The sequence below is a fragment of the Rattus rattus genome, chromosome 2, assembly GCF_011064425.1.
Source record: "Rattus rattus isolate New Zealand chromosome 2, Rrattus_CSIRO_v1, whole genome shotgun sequence".
In the NCBI taxonomy this organism is placed as follows: domain Eukaryota; kingdom Metazoa; phylum Chordata; class Mammalia; order Rodentia; family Muridae; genus Rattus; species Rattus rattus.
Window position 1 is genome coordinate 172,618,573 of NC_046155.1, and position 14,676 is coordinate 172,633,248.

The window sequence follows — 14,676 nt, forward strand, 5'->3', positions numbered from 1 at the left end:
TTGGGGAGGACCGTTTTTCTCAAACCCATGCTCTCTCACGTCTAGGGTGTAAACTGTCTCTAGTCAGGGTCCAAAGACTAAAAGCATCTATAAGAATTATCTTTTTTGGGTTGGGGATTTAGCTCAGTGGTAGAGCGCTTGCCTATGGCGCAAGGCCCTGGGTTCAGTCCCCAGCTCAAAAAAAAAAAAAAAAAAAAAAGAAAAAAAAAAAAAAAAAAGAATTATCTTTGCGACTATACATGGACTGACCCTGGGCTCCAATTGCATAGGTAGCAATGAATAGCCTAGTAAGAGCACCAGTGGAAGGGGAAGCCCTTGGTCCTGCTAAGACTGAACCCCCAGTGAACTCGATTGTTGGGGGGAGGGCGGTAATGGGGGGAGGATGGGGAGGGGAACACCCATATAGAAGGGGAGGGGGAGGGGTTAGGGAGATGTTGGCCCGGAAACCGGGAAAGGGAATAACAATCAAAATGTAAATAGAAATACTCAAGTTAATAAAGAAAAAAAAGAATAAATATTAAAATATTTAAAATAAATTAAAATAAATAAATATTAAAATAATTAAAAAAAAGAATTATCTTTGCTTCTCTAGATTTTAACATAACTCTAAAGAACAGATACACAAAAACACTTTACCATTACCTTGTCCCTTTTTACAAGGTTTATTCACCACTGGCCCAAATCTTCCTTTATTTTCATTCGCGTGTGCTTTCAATTCCACTGGTGTCCTTCACTGTATCCCGCTTACTGGAGCCCCACTTTGGGCACCCTTTGAGCAAGGCAGCTCAGTCAGTCATCAGGTTCTCTAGGGCAGGGGTGAGTGTTAAAAAGAAAAAAGACGGGGTTGGGGATTTAGCTCAGTGGTAGAGCGCTTGCCTAGGAAGCGCAAAGCCCTGAGTTCGGTCCTCAGCTCGAAAAAAAAAAGAAAAAAAAAAAAAGAAAAAAGACAGACAACATTTACTTTTTTTTTTTTCTTTCTTTTTTTTTTTTTCTCTTTTTCTGGAGCTGAGGACCTAACCAGGGCCTTGCACTTGCTGAGGCAAGCGCTCTACCACTGAGCTAAATCCTCAACCAACAGACAATATTTAACATGATTCCAGCCAGTTCTAAGGCTGAAGAGGGTTTATTGTTTTCCAGTCTGCTTTTATACCACTTTAATTACATGCAGAATAATAAGATCAGTTCTGGGTCAAGGAACAAGGAAGACAATAAACAAAACCTTTCTACTAGGGGCTGGTCAAGGTGACCAAGACAAAAGGACTGCCACCCACCTCTGTCTCTGATGAACTTGCTCTGAGTTTACATTAACTCAAATGTAAATGTTCTTAATCTGGGCCCATTTCCTGAGTCACGGCCCAAAGTCAGAGTCCCACTTAAGCTTACTTCTTTTGTCCTGGCCTAATGTCAAATTCCTGCAGAGCATCTTGAAGCAAGTGGGCCCTAAAAGGCTCTCCACAAGAGGGGCCTGGGTTTGGTTTTTAGCACCCACATGAGACACAGAACCACCTGTAATTCTAGTTCCAGGGGATTCAGTGCTCTCTTCTGGCCTCCACAGACATTGTATGCACCTAGTGCACAGACATACATGAAGTGAAAACACTTATAACACGCAAAATAAATAATCTTTTAAAATGCATGTAGGTATGGTTTTTGTGCATGATAGTGCAGTCCCCACAGAGGCTAGATGAGAGAGTCAGATTCCTGCGACCTGGAAGTAGAGTGTTGTTGCTAGGAATTCATCTGGGTTGCAAGAGCAGTGGATGTTTTGTTTTGTTTTGTTTTGTTTTTTGTCTGTTTGTTTTCTGTATGTTCAAAGCAGGGTTTCTCTGTGTAGCCCTGGCTATTCTGGAACTTACTGTGTAGACCAGGTTGGCCTTCAACTCAGAGATCATCTGGCCTCTGTCTCCAGAGTGCTGGGCCCTGGGACACACCCTCTCTCCTCAGGTAATATTTTAATTAGTGGAAGGAGTCTTCCTAAAGGATCACTCAGGGGACACAGTGGCAATGCATCAAAGTAGTTCAGCACAGATCAGTTCATCCATTTTCCATACTTCTTAAATTGTTTTTGAATAGAAACATGGTGCTTCCAAGGGTTTGCTAAAGGGAATAGCTTACTTCCATTGTTTACATGCAAATGTACCATGCTGGTGGTGATCCCAGGTTGCCAACAGTTGGGAGGTGCATAGCTAGAAGAGACTTCATGGAGAATACAGGTGACATTCTTAGATGCCCAGTGTATTGTTTGAAGAGGGCTGTGTGCATAGTCCAAGCCAAGTGGAGTTCCAGGTTGCTAAACTATTCCCTATGCTCGACTGCCTCCCTAGCCAGTAGAACCACATAGTTGTTTTATCCCTTCATTCATTCACTATGTATGTCAGGCTGGCCTTGAACTTGCATGTTGGGGATTGGTTTCAATGCTTCGAATAAGTTGGGAATCTGTGTGTCCAAATGCTGAGGGTCTGAGTCCCCAGTTGGTTTTTCATTGATCAATAAAGAGCCAATGGACAATGGCTGGGCAGCTAGACTGAGGTGGGACTTTTAGATTTGCATAAGTCAGGAACTTGGAGAAAGGAAGAAAGAATCACCATGACTTGGGAGAGAAGGATGGAACATAAGAGCTGCAGAAGAGAAAACCAACCAGCAATGTAAGAATCCACGTAAGCGGCCACTGGCCACTTTCTTGATTGGGCCTGGGGTTACAGGGAAAGGTTTGGGAGTCTCAGGAGTACTAGAGGGGAGCATTTGCTAACAGGGGAGGTTTAGGAGTATAGTACATAGTTCAAGAAAATGTACCATGCTGGCAAACCCTTGGAAGCACCGCTAGAAACAGCATGTCAAAAACTAACTGGAGTGTGTGTGTGTGTGTGTGTGTGTGTGTGTGTGTGTGTGTGTGTGTGTGTGTGTGTGTCTTTCATTCTCAACACCAGATTGCTCCTGGGCGAGCATGCAGCTGCGACCTGCCAGGGACCAAAGCTGCATAGGTAAACTCGCTATGCACTAACTTGCAGCCATCCTCCTGCCTCTGCCTCCCAAGTACAGGAATTGTAGCTGTGCACTACTATAGCCAGCTGTGGTGGATTGAATATGCTTGGCCCAGGGAGTGGCACTATTAGACTTAGCCTTGTCAGAGGAAGTGTGTCACTGTAGGGGTCGGCTTGGAGACCCTCCTCTGAGCTGTCTTCTCCTAGTTCCCTTCAGAACAAGATGTAGAACTCTCAGCTCCTCCAGCACCATGCCTGCACCATGCCTGCCTGGACACGACCATGCTTCCCACCATGATGTTAATGGACTGAACCTCTGAACCTGGAAGCCAGCCCCAATTAAATGTTCTCCTTAAAAGAGTTGCCTTATGCGAATATTCTCGCTGTTCTGATTTTGTGATAATCAGGACAGGCTAAACATTCACTATAGTACGACCATGCATGTGTCCCCAGACCTGGTTCTTTACCTGGGTCTGGTTTTCTCAATGCTGGTGACAAGCCAGGTCTGATTTATTAAATGTATGAGCTGTATGGTCATAGGATGGCTGAGATTTTAAGGTATTTTTTTTTTTTTTTTTTTCCGGAGCTGGGGACCAAACCCAGGGCCTTGCGCTTGCTAGGCAAGCGCTCTACCACTGAGCTAAATCCCCAACCCGATTTTAAGGTATTTTTAATTGGTTTTAAGAGTGACAGCCGCCGGGGTTGGGGATTTAGCTCAGTGGTAGAGCACTTGCCTAGCAAGCGCAAGGCCCTGGGTTCGGTCCCCAGCTCCGAAAAAAAGAAAAGGGAAAAAAAAAAGAGTGACAGCCGCCACTTTAACAATTATGCTAATCTGCCTCCTTACCTAAAGAACATGTAGGGGAATTCTGTAATTATCAGTTGCCATTAAATGACTTGTAAACCTTTTATTTAAAAAAAAAAAAAAAAAGAGTTGCCTTGGTCACGGTGCCTCTTCACAGCAATGGAAACCCTAACTAAGACACCATCATTTCAATTTAAACTTAAATTAACTGAAGATAAGAATTCCACCTTTCTACTCCATAGGAGCTCCATTCTCCTGTCTCCCTCTTAAGCTTCACATGTAAACTTCTTTCTGAAAAGTAAAAATAAAATAATGCCAGGGGCTAGGGAGATAGCTTGGTGGTAAAAGTGTTTGCTGTGCAAGAATAAGGAGCAGAGTTTGGACACCCAGCACCCACATAACTGCTGGGCAGACATGACACTTTCCCCACAAACCCAGTGTATAGGTGGCAGATACAGGACACACACACACACACACACACACACACACACACACACACACACACACACCACACACACACACACCACAAAGAATAAGCTGGCTCTTGGGCTCTATTCCCAGAACCACATAAGGGGACCTGGGGGGGCCGGGTACACCAGTCATCTTAGAACTGGAGAAACAGAAGGTAGAGAGTTCAGAAACTCACAGTCATTTACAGTTGTACAGCAAGTTAAGAGGTCAGTCTTAATGATCCTGTCCCAAAACATAAAGAGCAAAGCAAGCAGGGCATAGCACCACATAACTAATCCCAGCACACAGGAGGCAGAGGCAGGTGGATCTCTGAGTTTGAGAGTTTGAGACCAGCCTGGTCTACAGAGTGAGTTCCAGGACAGCCAGGGCTACAGAGAGACGGGGGGGGGGAGAACAAAAAAAAAAAGAAAAGGGCTGTAGAGATGGCTCAGTGGTTAAGAGCACTGACTGCTCTTCCAGAGGCACTGAGTTCAATTCCCAGCAACCACATGGTTGCTCACAACCTTCTGAAATGGAATTGGATGCCCTCTTCTGGTGTGTCTGAAGACAGCTACAGTGTACTTATATATAATAAATAAACAAATCTTAAAAACAGAGAGAGAGAAAAGAGAAACCAGGCAGTGGTAGCACATAATTTTAATCCTAGCACTCAGGAGGCAGAGGGAGGCAGATCTTTGGGTTCAAGGCCAGCCTGGTCTACATATGAGCCAGGATATCCACAACCACATGGAGAGATTCTAACTCAAAAATCACCTAAATAGGGTTGGGGATTTAGCTCAGTGGTAGAGTGCTTGCCTAGCAAGCGCAAGGCCCTGGGTTCGGTCCCCAGCTCAAAAAAAAAAAAAAAAAAAAGTCACCTAAATAAATAAATAAAGAGCAGCAAAAAGTAGGGGAGAGATGGAATGGACCAGGAAGTTTACAGACAGCATCTACAGTCTACTTACTCAGAGAAGAACAACAGTGACAGAGACAGAGTAGGAATGAAGTTACATGCCTGTGAGCCTAGTACTTGAGAGGCTGAGGCTAGCCTGAGCTACAAGATCCTGTCTGACAAAAACGAAAACAAGAGGCATTCTTTTGCTTTTGAGTACTGCAGGATGTCATAAGCTCCCTTACTTTCTTGCTGTCCCTGAGCTAAATCTTTTTGCCTTTTAGACAGTTGGCTGAAAACATGGAGGCCGAGGATGTTACCATGTGTCAACAGGGCATAGGTGAGTTCCCCACAGCCATGGCTGCACAGAAACCCTGTCTCGTCTCGGAAAGCAAAAGCAAACAAGCAAACAAATAAGGGAGGGGAGCTAGAGAGACGACTCAGTAATGAAGAGCACTGCTATTCCAAAGACCCAGGTTCAATTTCTAGTACCCATATGGCAACTCAAAACTGTCAATAACTCCAGTTCTAAGGAATCTAACACCATTACACCAATGCATATAAAGTAAAATAAAATGAAATAAAAACTATTTTTAAAAAGCTGTGTGATAGGTGGGCTTTGTGAGTCACATCTAGGGTAAAAGTATATACAAACAAAAAGGAACAAGAAAAAGAGGCCAAGAGGGTTGGGGATTTAGCTCAGTGGTAGAGCGCTTGCCTAGCAACCACAAGGCCCTGGGTTGGTCCCCAGCTCGAAAAAAAAAAAAAAAAAAAAAAAAAAAAGAAAAAAAAAAAAAAAAAAAGAGGCCAAACAAAAACCCAAACCATCTCTACAGCCTGAACAGTTAGCGTATCTTACCTTATTTACCATGTTGGGGAATAAGCATTGGACACATAGACACACCTCTCCTAATCCGTGTTGAGACTGAAGGTCTGTGACTGTCTTCCAGCTCCAACTCTCTTCCCTGATCCCAGCAGTGCAAATGCGACCGGGTAGTGCTGGGCTGGGGATGTAATCAGTTGGTATATTTGCCCTCTGTGCACAGAGCCCTAGACACGCCTGGCAGGGTGCCACATGCCTGTGATCTTAGCACTTGGAAGATAGGAGACAGGAAATTCATGAGTTCAAGATCATCCTTGGCTATATGAAGGTCAGTGAAATTCTGCCTCAAAAAACAGACAAATATCCTAGGCTTGCTAGGCTGGACAAAGATCCAAACTCAAAGTTCACTGAAGCAGCACACTCCAGTGTCACAAGTCGTTACACCATCTTCAGTAGGGGAATGTCTGTAAGGGTATGTGTGTGCTTATCTACGCGTTTCTGCGCGCACACACACACACACACACACACACACGTGCACAGAGAGGTAAAGTGGGGCTTGTTAGTGTGTACCTAGAATCCTAGCCCACAGGACCTGGAGGCAGAAGTCTCAGGAGTTCAAGGCTTGCCTGGAGACTATCTCAGAGGGATGAGAGCACAGTGGATGGGGAAATATGGCCACCAGCAGCCCACAAACATTTCATACATCATGGTTCTAGTTATCTCAAGTGTGTTATGACTGAAAAAAGGTTTTCCTCCTTTCTTTTTTTCAGAGCTGGGGACCGAACCCAGGGCCTTGTGCTTGCTAGGCAAGTGCTCTACCACTGAGCTAAATCCCCAACCCCAGGTTTTCCTCCTTTCACCTCAGGTCTAGCCCAAGCCTCAAACTGAGCATCCTCCTGCCTCAGCCTCCTAAGTGCTAGGATAATGCTTGTGCATCTGCTCTATTACTGTTTCTCGAGGATCTGAGGCTCAGGTGTCCCAGGCCTAGTGCTTCCCAGAATGCTTGAAGCCCTGGGCCCAGCCAACTCCCCACCCTCCTTGTCTGTTCCCTGGCAGGGCAGAAACGAGACTAGACTTGACGACTGTTTAAAATAACTGCATCCTTTAATGGCAGTAATACAATTACTGGATTAAGAGACCACATGAGAAGGCAGGTGAGGTTTCTGGAAGACAGATACTGAGTACAAAAGGGGCGGGAGAGCCATGCGACGATCATTGTAAAAATACAGTACGTTATATACATATTTGCACCATCGACTTTCAACTCAGAAATACTATTTACACGTTTGTTACAATCCTGGTTAGAGAACAATCTTTCTTTACGAGTGTGGCCTGACGGCAAGTGGGGATTCAAGCGGATGTCTTTGTCCCATGAGGGCCTTCAGTTAACTGTTCCGGAGGAAGGCTCCAGACTCCACCTCACCCACAGATTTCAGCCTTAAAAATTCATTTAATTTTTTCTTTAGCAAAAGGACAGCTTTTTTCTAATATAGACCAGGCTGGCTTTGAACCTGTGATCCTCCTGCCCCTCCTCCTGAGTGCCGGGATGACAGGCGCACTACCAAGCCTGGCCTTCAAAAAGGGAATTTCCAAAGGGGTGGAGGGGATCCAAACACTGCCACACTGTACTCTTCCTATCCTATGCTCACCATGGCCCCAGTCTTGGCCATGAGGCCAGGGCTGGGGCCCAAAGACAAATCTCATTGATGATTGTTTAAGAAAATAAAACAAAAATAAAAAACACAAGACAAACCAACCAACCTGATCTTGGTGCACTGACCCCAAGGGTTGTGAGGCTGTGGGGCACAAGCCCCTCCCACCCTGGCTACAGGCTCCAAACTGTTCTGAAGGGATTTCTTTGGGGTGTGGAGGGTATGAGGGTGGTGTGGGATGGGACATGGGAGCCTGTCCCCTCCCCTGAGGTGGAGGGGAATCCACTGGCTGTGTGTGTCAGGTCTCCTTATTAGCAAGAAGGAAGCAGTTGGGTCAATAGACCCAATATAAAAGAGGCAGGCTGCAAGAAAGCAGACCTGTAGGGCCTGGCATGTGACTGAGGCAGAAAGGTCTGCAGGTCTTACCCAGCTTCCTGATCCAATTTTAGGGACATGGTCACAGGAGTCTCTGCCTCCCTCATTCTTTGGACAAGGCCAGCCCTAAGCTGTGTAGTGGGGGAGGCTGTGGAAATGCCTTCACTATGTGGTTTATGGCAGATACTTTGGGCCTCCCCGCCTGAAGGGGCTTGATCCCTTTCCTAGAAAAGGCCAACACACCGGCTGGATACCTGCTGTTTCCTCAGCATTTTGGGAAGGACTCAATAATCCAACACCACAACAGATCACTGACATCCAGCTTGTCAGCTCGGGAGGGAAAAGCAAACACTATCTGGTACTCTACAGATAACATGGCTAAGGGGTGTGGAAGCAGCCAGCAGACACACTTTGCCAGGGCCACTCGGCCTCTCCTTGGGGGCCTGGCAGGTGGCCACACCACGGATCCTTGAGCTGTCTCGAGAGTCAGGCCAGTGGCACAGGGTAGGTAATACTGAGGGAGAATGCTTCAGGGGGCTGTCCCAGCCTTGCCAGGCCTGCGCCTACAGGTCTGTCTTATCAAGGGTCCCCTGCAGGGTTGCAGGGTGTCTGCCACTTTCAGGACTAACCCTGGACGGAGAATGCGGGGTGCATAGGCCGAGCAGGTTTGGGCCGGGCTTTGCCAGGCCCTTTCTCTCCTGTTGGCCTTTCTCTCACTTCACTATTGCTTTGTCCTGAAGCAAGCGGACACAGACTGCATGCTAGAGAGGACAGTTGACCCCGGGGCTCTAGAAACCCCTGTACCAGCTCCACACCATGTGATGTGGTTCTGACAAGCTTCCAGCAGCACAGGGTGAGTGGCCTTCAGTGCTTTCCCAGTCATGCTTCCCTCAGCTCCAGGGGAGCCCCAGGCTGGGTACTTGCCACTGTCCAATGCAGGGTATAAGTTGCTCACTGGGCAGAGGGAGCCCAGGAGCTTGCAGCACTGACCAGACCCCAAGATGATTAGATACAATTTATGACTCAAAGAAGTACTATTTAAAAAAGGAGAAAAAAAGGGGGGGAGGAAGAAAAATGTGAAGAAAGAACACCCTGCCCGCCTGCCCCACCTCCCGCCCATAACTCTGGTGGCTGCCCTAAATGTCACCCTGGGAGGGTGGTGGAGTGGGAGGAGCACTGGCCCCCACTAACACTACTGGCAGAAGGGGGAGGCTGTGGGGTCAAAGCCTTTAAAAACGTCCTTCAGGGAACCCGCATCCTGCTCACCCTCACGGGCAGGGCTGTTGCCAGCAAACGGGCTCCCTGTGCCTGTTTTGGGGGTTGGCTTTACAGTTCCAAAGAGAGTGGGCACTGGTAGGTTGTGTACCCCAGGTTGGGTTGTGGCCCCCTCAGGGGGCGGGGTGGATGAGGCAGCAGTGGGGGCTGCTGTGGCCTTGGGCCGGGGCCGGTTGTAGCTATTGTATCTGTCCGTGGCGGTGGCACCATCTGTGCTGGCCTTCCCTGTCTCTGGCTGCTCCAGGGCAGACTTTCGGACAAACGGGGGCTCCTTTGCCTTGGAGGCTGAGCTCTTTCCATTGCCCTCAGGACCCTTGGGCTGAGCACTTGTGTCGGAAGTTGGCTCTGCAGTTTTGCCACCTGCATTGGGAGTCCTTGGGTCATACAAGCTGATGCCACTTAGCACACTGCTCTGCCCACTGCTGCTGCCCTGGCCCAAGCCACCAGCTGCCAGTACTCGGGGGTCATAGGGAGCCGTGGCTGGTGGGGAGTCCCCACTTGGGCTGGCAGCAGGAGGCGATGCTTCAGTAGGACAGGGCTTGGCTGCACGGGAGGCTGCCCCAGGATCTGCTGGCTTCTGTAATCTGGGGTCAGTAGGGGTCTTCCGCACCCTGGGATCACTGGGCTTTTCACTCTGGCCAGGGGTGTTGACATTGACAGTCTTGAGGATTCGAGAGAGGAGTTCAAAGTCAGGTAGGTTAGAGCCAGAGGTGCTGGGATCTGTGGACCCTGGACGCTGCTGCCGGGTATTGGGAGGTCCAGGGGGTGTGGAACGGTGTAGCCTAGGATCTAGGGCGGGTAGGGACTGCAGGGCAGCAGGCACTGGGGGTACGTCCTGCTTGGGGATGGGCAAGGGGATCAGGTCTTCAGGGTTCCAGAGGACTGTGCGAGCAAAGCTCGGCTTGCTCAGGGTCACATCCTTCTTGATGTGGCTGAACTGTTGCAGCTGAGAGCGAGGGTCCCGTAGTGGGTGTCCAGGCAGGGGGTCCAGGGGAATGGTTACTGCCTTCTCACGCAAGGCCCTCTCCCCTTCCTCCTCTTCTGCAGGGGGCTGTCCTTTTGAACTGCTGGGGCATGCAGGGCTGGAATGAAGGCTGCCTTCAGTCTTGGAGGTGGGCAGAGCACGAGCCAACCGAGGGTCAGAGGGCCCTGAGTCCCCAGGGCCAGACCCTCCTGAAGTCTCTGCATGGCGGCTGAGTCTTGGGTCCCGACTGAGGCGGGGGTCAGCCAGCCGGCCTCCTGTGGTGTGTCCCTTCTGGAGCCGGGGATCCCCCAGCCCACTGCTGCTTGGTTCCCCAACTGAAGCCTGGGGTCGGCTTGACGTCTGTTGCCTCAATGTCTTGAGGATAGATGTGACACTGCTTCCCCCTTCATCCTCGTCACTTGAGTACCAGTTTCCAGTGTCACCTGAGAGAGAGCAGAGCAAATGGAGAGGCATGAATGGCTGCATCCCATAGTCCTCTTGTACCCCTAGGTGTCCCTGATGTGTGGTTCTGTGCTTCCAGCTAGGAGCTGGGGGTGGCATGGCCTGGCTCTGAGCAGTGATATCATCGTGGCTTCTCTCTCAGACCATTCCTGGTAGGCAGTCTGACCTGAATATCTCGCAATCACCCAAGGAAGTCCTGTCATCAACTTGCTTACTAGACACATGAAATAGAGGTATGGTGCCATTAAGTCAGGGTAGGGCTGGGCCTCAGTGCCCACAGCCCGCTGCTTCTTCCCACCCTCCAAGCAGATTTGGTCCAGACAAATATGGCTAGACCAGCACTAGGCACCTCTTGCTGGAAGTCCGGTTAACAGCCATGCTGACAGCTCACACACGCATCCCCAGGTCCCTCAAAGCGATTCAGGGGTCAGGGAAGGGCAAGTACAACAGCAAACAGAGCCCAGGAGGGAAACCTGAGCCACCAGGGTGGGGCCGCCGACTTTGTCCTTCCTCCTGCTATTCCCACTAGCTTGCTCCCAAATTCCAGAGAGCCCTGGTCCAGTATTCAGCCCTGAGGTGGATGCCACCGGGTGACCACTTGACCCTGTGACTACAGCACTCACGATCTGCATCTCTATGCTGGTTGGTCAGTCCTCTTTGGTCTTGGCTTCCCAAGTTTATAACCTAGGGCTCGGACAGTGAGAATGTCTCTCCAGCTTCTTTAGGAAATGCAGTCTGAGCTAGGAACCCGCCCCCCCCCCCCCTTCTTCACAGTCAGGAGTCTTCCAAACCCAAGATGCAGAGCAGCAGCCCTGGCCTCCACTTCCTCAGAGTGAGGCGGCAGCCAAGGACAGGGCCTCCCTGCCAAGCTACTTTCAGACACAGCACCCAGCCTAGGTGCCCCCCCTCGTCCCTGCACAGAGCCGGCTGGGCCCCTGCAGGGGGACACATGCCTTCCTCATTCTCCCGGTCCTGCTTGCTGCTCTCAGCCAGCCTCCTCGCTCTCTCCTCCTCCTGCTGCTTCTGCTGGATCCTCAGGTACAGGGCCCTCTGAGCCGAGGGCAAGAAGTCGGGTACACCGGCGCCTGCCTTCGGCCGGCCTGGGGGCCCTCCCTCGGGAAAGCTGTCAGGCTCCAGAGGGTGCTCAGGGAAGAGGGGCTCCCCAGGCTGCCCCGGCAACTCTTCGTAGTGCCCGTAGTCCTCTGTGGCAGGGAAGAGGGTTTGTGTCGGGAAGGCCTCCGTTGGAAAAGCCAAGACTGGTGGCAAGTGTGAGGATGAGGATGGCCACCCGTCCCTTCCTCCTCCCCAGGCATGGGTGCCTTGAGAGTCCAGCAGGAGCCCATAGTGGGCCAGCTGGCAGGGAAAGGATGAGGCTCAGGGAGGGCATGATAGATGCTTATGGATGTCAGCACACTGTGTGCATACACCTCAGGCTATGGATGTCAGCACACTGTGTGCATACACCTCAGGCAGGATGTCTGTGGACAGGCCATACCCCTCTCAGGCTGGGTAGCTGCTGCTGTCCTCACAGGAAGCAGGCTTGGTTTATCATCTGCCATGAGTGGTCTCATGGCTTCTTGCAGGTATGTCTAAGTGTTTGACACTGTAATGTGATACTGTCCTCTACCAAGTTCATGCTCGAGAAAGCATGTAATCAAAGAAATAATCTCACACACACAGAAACAAAGGTCCTAATTTTGTTTGTTTTTGAGGAAAGAGCTCACTACGCAGCCCTGGATGGCCTGGAACTCTCTAAACAGACCAGGTTGGCTTTGAACTCACAAGGATCCACCTACCTCTGCCTACCGAGTGCTGGGATTGAAGGCGTGAGCCATGATGCCCAGCAGTCATAATGCTTAATTAAGTTTAAGATTCTGTGTTGTGCTGCATTCCTAGCTTCTCTCAGCTGCATGCAGTGCCTACCCTGAAGGTTGGATATGCCTGTAAGAAACTCACTGCATCTCCCAGAAGAGAACGAAACGCACTAAAATCTCAGTCCAGCTCATGGCATCCCCCCAACCCACTCTGTCCTCTCAGCGTCCCTGGAGTCACTGACTGCATGAGGCAGCTTCCCTTGCACGGCCAGAGCAAGTCTCTCCTCCCTCAACAACCAGGTCCACTACGTATAGCGGATACAACACCACTGTCTCACTGAGTCCCTGGATCGTAGGGTGCTGAGCTAGCATGCCCAGGTCTGTCAAGAGTCAACTGTCCCTTGCACATGTGACATGACTTTTATCCAGCTAGGACAAGATACCGAGCATCAGAGATGTGGTTCATGCCACCAAAGGAGGTAGTCTGGTATTTAAATAGAGAAACTGGGGCCCAGGAAGATGGCTCAGTAGCCTACTGTCACACAACTGGATCGCCACTACAACCTGAAGCAAGGCAAGCCTGGCAATGGCCCAGCAGTCAGTACTTGGTGAGTAGGAGGGTGTCCCGGTGCCTAGAGAGCTGTACTAGCTGAAATGGCAATCACTTCGGTTCAAATGAGTTCTGCCTTAGATGTACAGTGATAATTGACAAACATGTCAACTCGGTCTACACACACTTGCATACTGCTATGTGCACCACCACCCCACCACCCCATATACACCACAAACTGCAAAACTCTAAGACCTCCCAGTGAGTGAAGGTGGCCTGAGTTTTGGTTAGAGCCTAATGGGACCTCTTCTATGCTACAGCTCCTCGGGGGCTGGGACACAGGCTGAGGCTTCACCTCCATAGAACATCAATCGCCAGAAGGCTAAGTAAATGTACAGAAACCACAGCAGCTCTGTGCTGTAAAGAGTAGTTCCTGGAACTCACACTAGAGCTCACTTTCGCTGTAGAGACACCTATCATCAGCAAGCAACTAACTCAGGCTAGGCAACAGCATCTCCCTCCATTTGGTGGTCTGCCTTTTCTAGCATCTCTTCAAACCCACTCTTTACCATGCATTGTGGATGCTTTATCCCCGCACCCCCGCACCTCCCAGGCTCCTTGTGCTTTGAGGCAGCAGTGATCCTCACATCCAACAGAACAGCCTGAATGTCGGTGAAGGCCTGCCTATACTTGGCGCCCATCCTCCTAGCTGCTCCTTCCAGCCCTACACAGCACATACATACAGGTCACATTGGCTCCAACGTGCCAGTCCCAAACCCCGTGACCCATCTCTGTATCCTTGGCTACCTCCTGGTCTCCACCTGGATGCACCTGCTATCAGCAACTGCACGGGAACCCGGAAACTCCCACCACTGTTCTGGCTGATTGGCAGTCTCACTGTATCCTCCCAAGCGCTGGGAACCACAAGTGCATGTCCTACTGCCCTCTACTGCTCGGTAGAGCGGGCGATACCACAGTGACACACACACCTGCATATGTTAAGATGTCGCCCTCTCGCTCCTTTATAGATGCATAGCCATCTCTATCTCTGCTGTCCTCAGACAAGCTGGTCAGCTATGGCACCTGGCCACATTCTCAGAGAAGCTTCAGATGACTGCCCCTGCTAGGGCTGTGGCTCTGTACAGTCCTATGCTATTTTCTAACAATGGCTAAAGCTAAAATGAGCCATCCGACTTCTCTCTGGTTTGCTCTACTAAAATGCAACTATACCAAGGACAGAGACCACGACTCTGAGCTTTGGCCTGGGGCAGGTCCCTCCTCCTCCTTGAATCTCCCACAGCATCTATCCTTGACTATGCTGGACACCGAGGTTGCTAACATCACAGGACACAGGCAAGAACCTGTCCAGTCAATGGTTTCAGACAGGCAGAGTTATTGAGCCCAGCACTACCTGGAAGAGGGTCCCTGCCTTCCTCCTGATGGCTGCCAGGCACACAAGCACAGCTTCCTAAGGTATTTTTGCTTTGCTCACGATTGATGCTAGGCCCTATGAGTACTGTTTCCTACACTGACAGCAAACACAAGAGTCCTCCAGCCCCCATAAGGCCAAGGGCCCCCTAATATTTAAAACACCTGTAGACTGGGAATGGAACTGGAATGCTGCTGTAAGACTGGC

The 14,676-nt window shown here is 50.0% G+C and overlaps 1 protein-coding gene and 1 non-coding gene across 3 annotated transcripts in view; one reads left to right on the top strand and one right to left on the bottom strand.

Annotated features, from left to right (window-relative positions):
- Positions 1-3,349: 3,349 nt before the first annotated feature.
- Positions 3,350-3,481, top strand: LOC116894948. The gene has a single exon (XR_004387144.1). It is a non-coding gene; the product is annotated as a small nucleolar RNA SNORA72 (small nucleolar RNA).
- A 3,547-nt stretch (positions 3,482-7,028) lies between these two features.
- Zc3h4 (zinc finger CCCH-type containing 4) overlaps positions 7,029-14,676 on the bottom strand; it is a 37,109-nt gene continuing 29,461 nt past the window's right edge. For both annotated transcript variants that reach the window (XM_032894378.1, XM_032894377.1), the window contains 2 exons: positions 11,630-11,878; positions 7,029-10,657 (listed from right to left, as the gene is read on the bottom strand). In XM_032894378.1, coding sequence (XP_032750269.1) covers positions 9,168-10,657; positions 11,630-11,878 — 1,739 coding nt within the window. In that variant the 3' untranslated portion in view covers positions 7,029-9,167. The remainder of the gene's footprint in view (positions 10,658-11,629; positions 11,879-14,676) is intronic.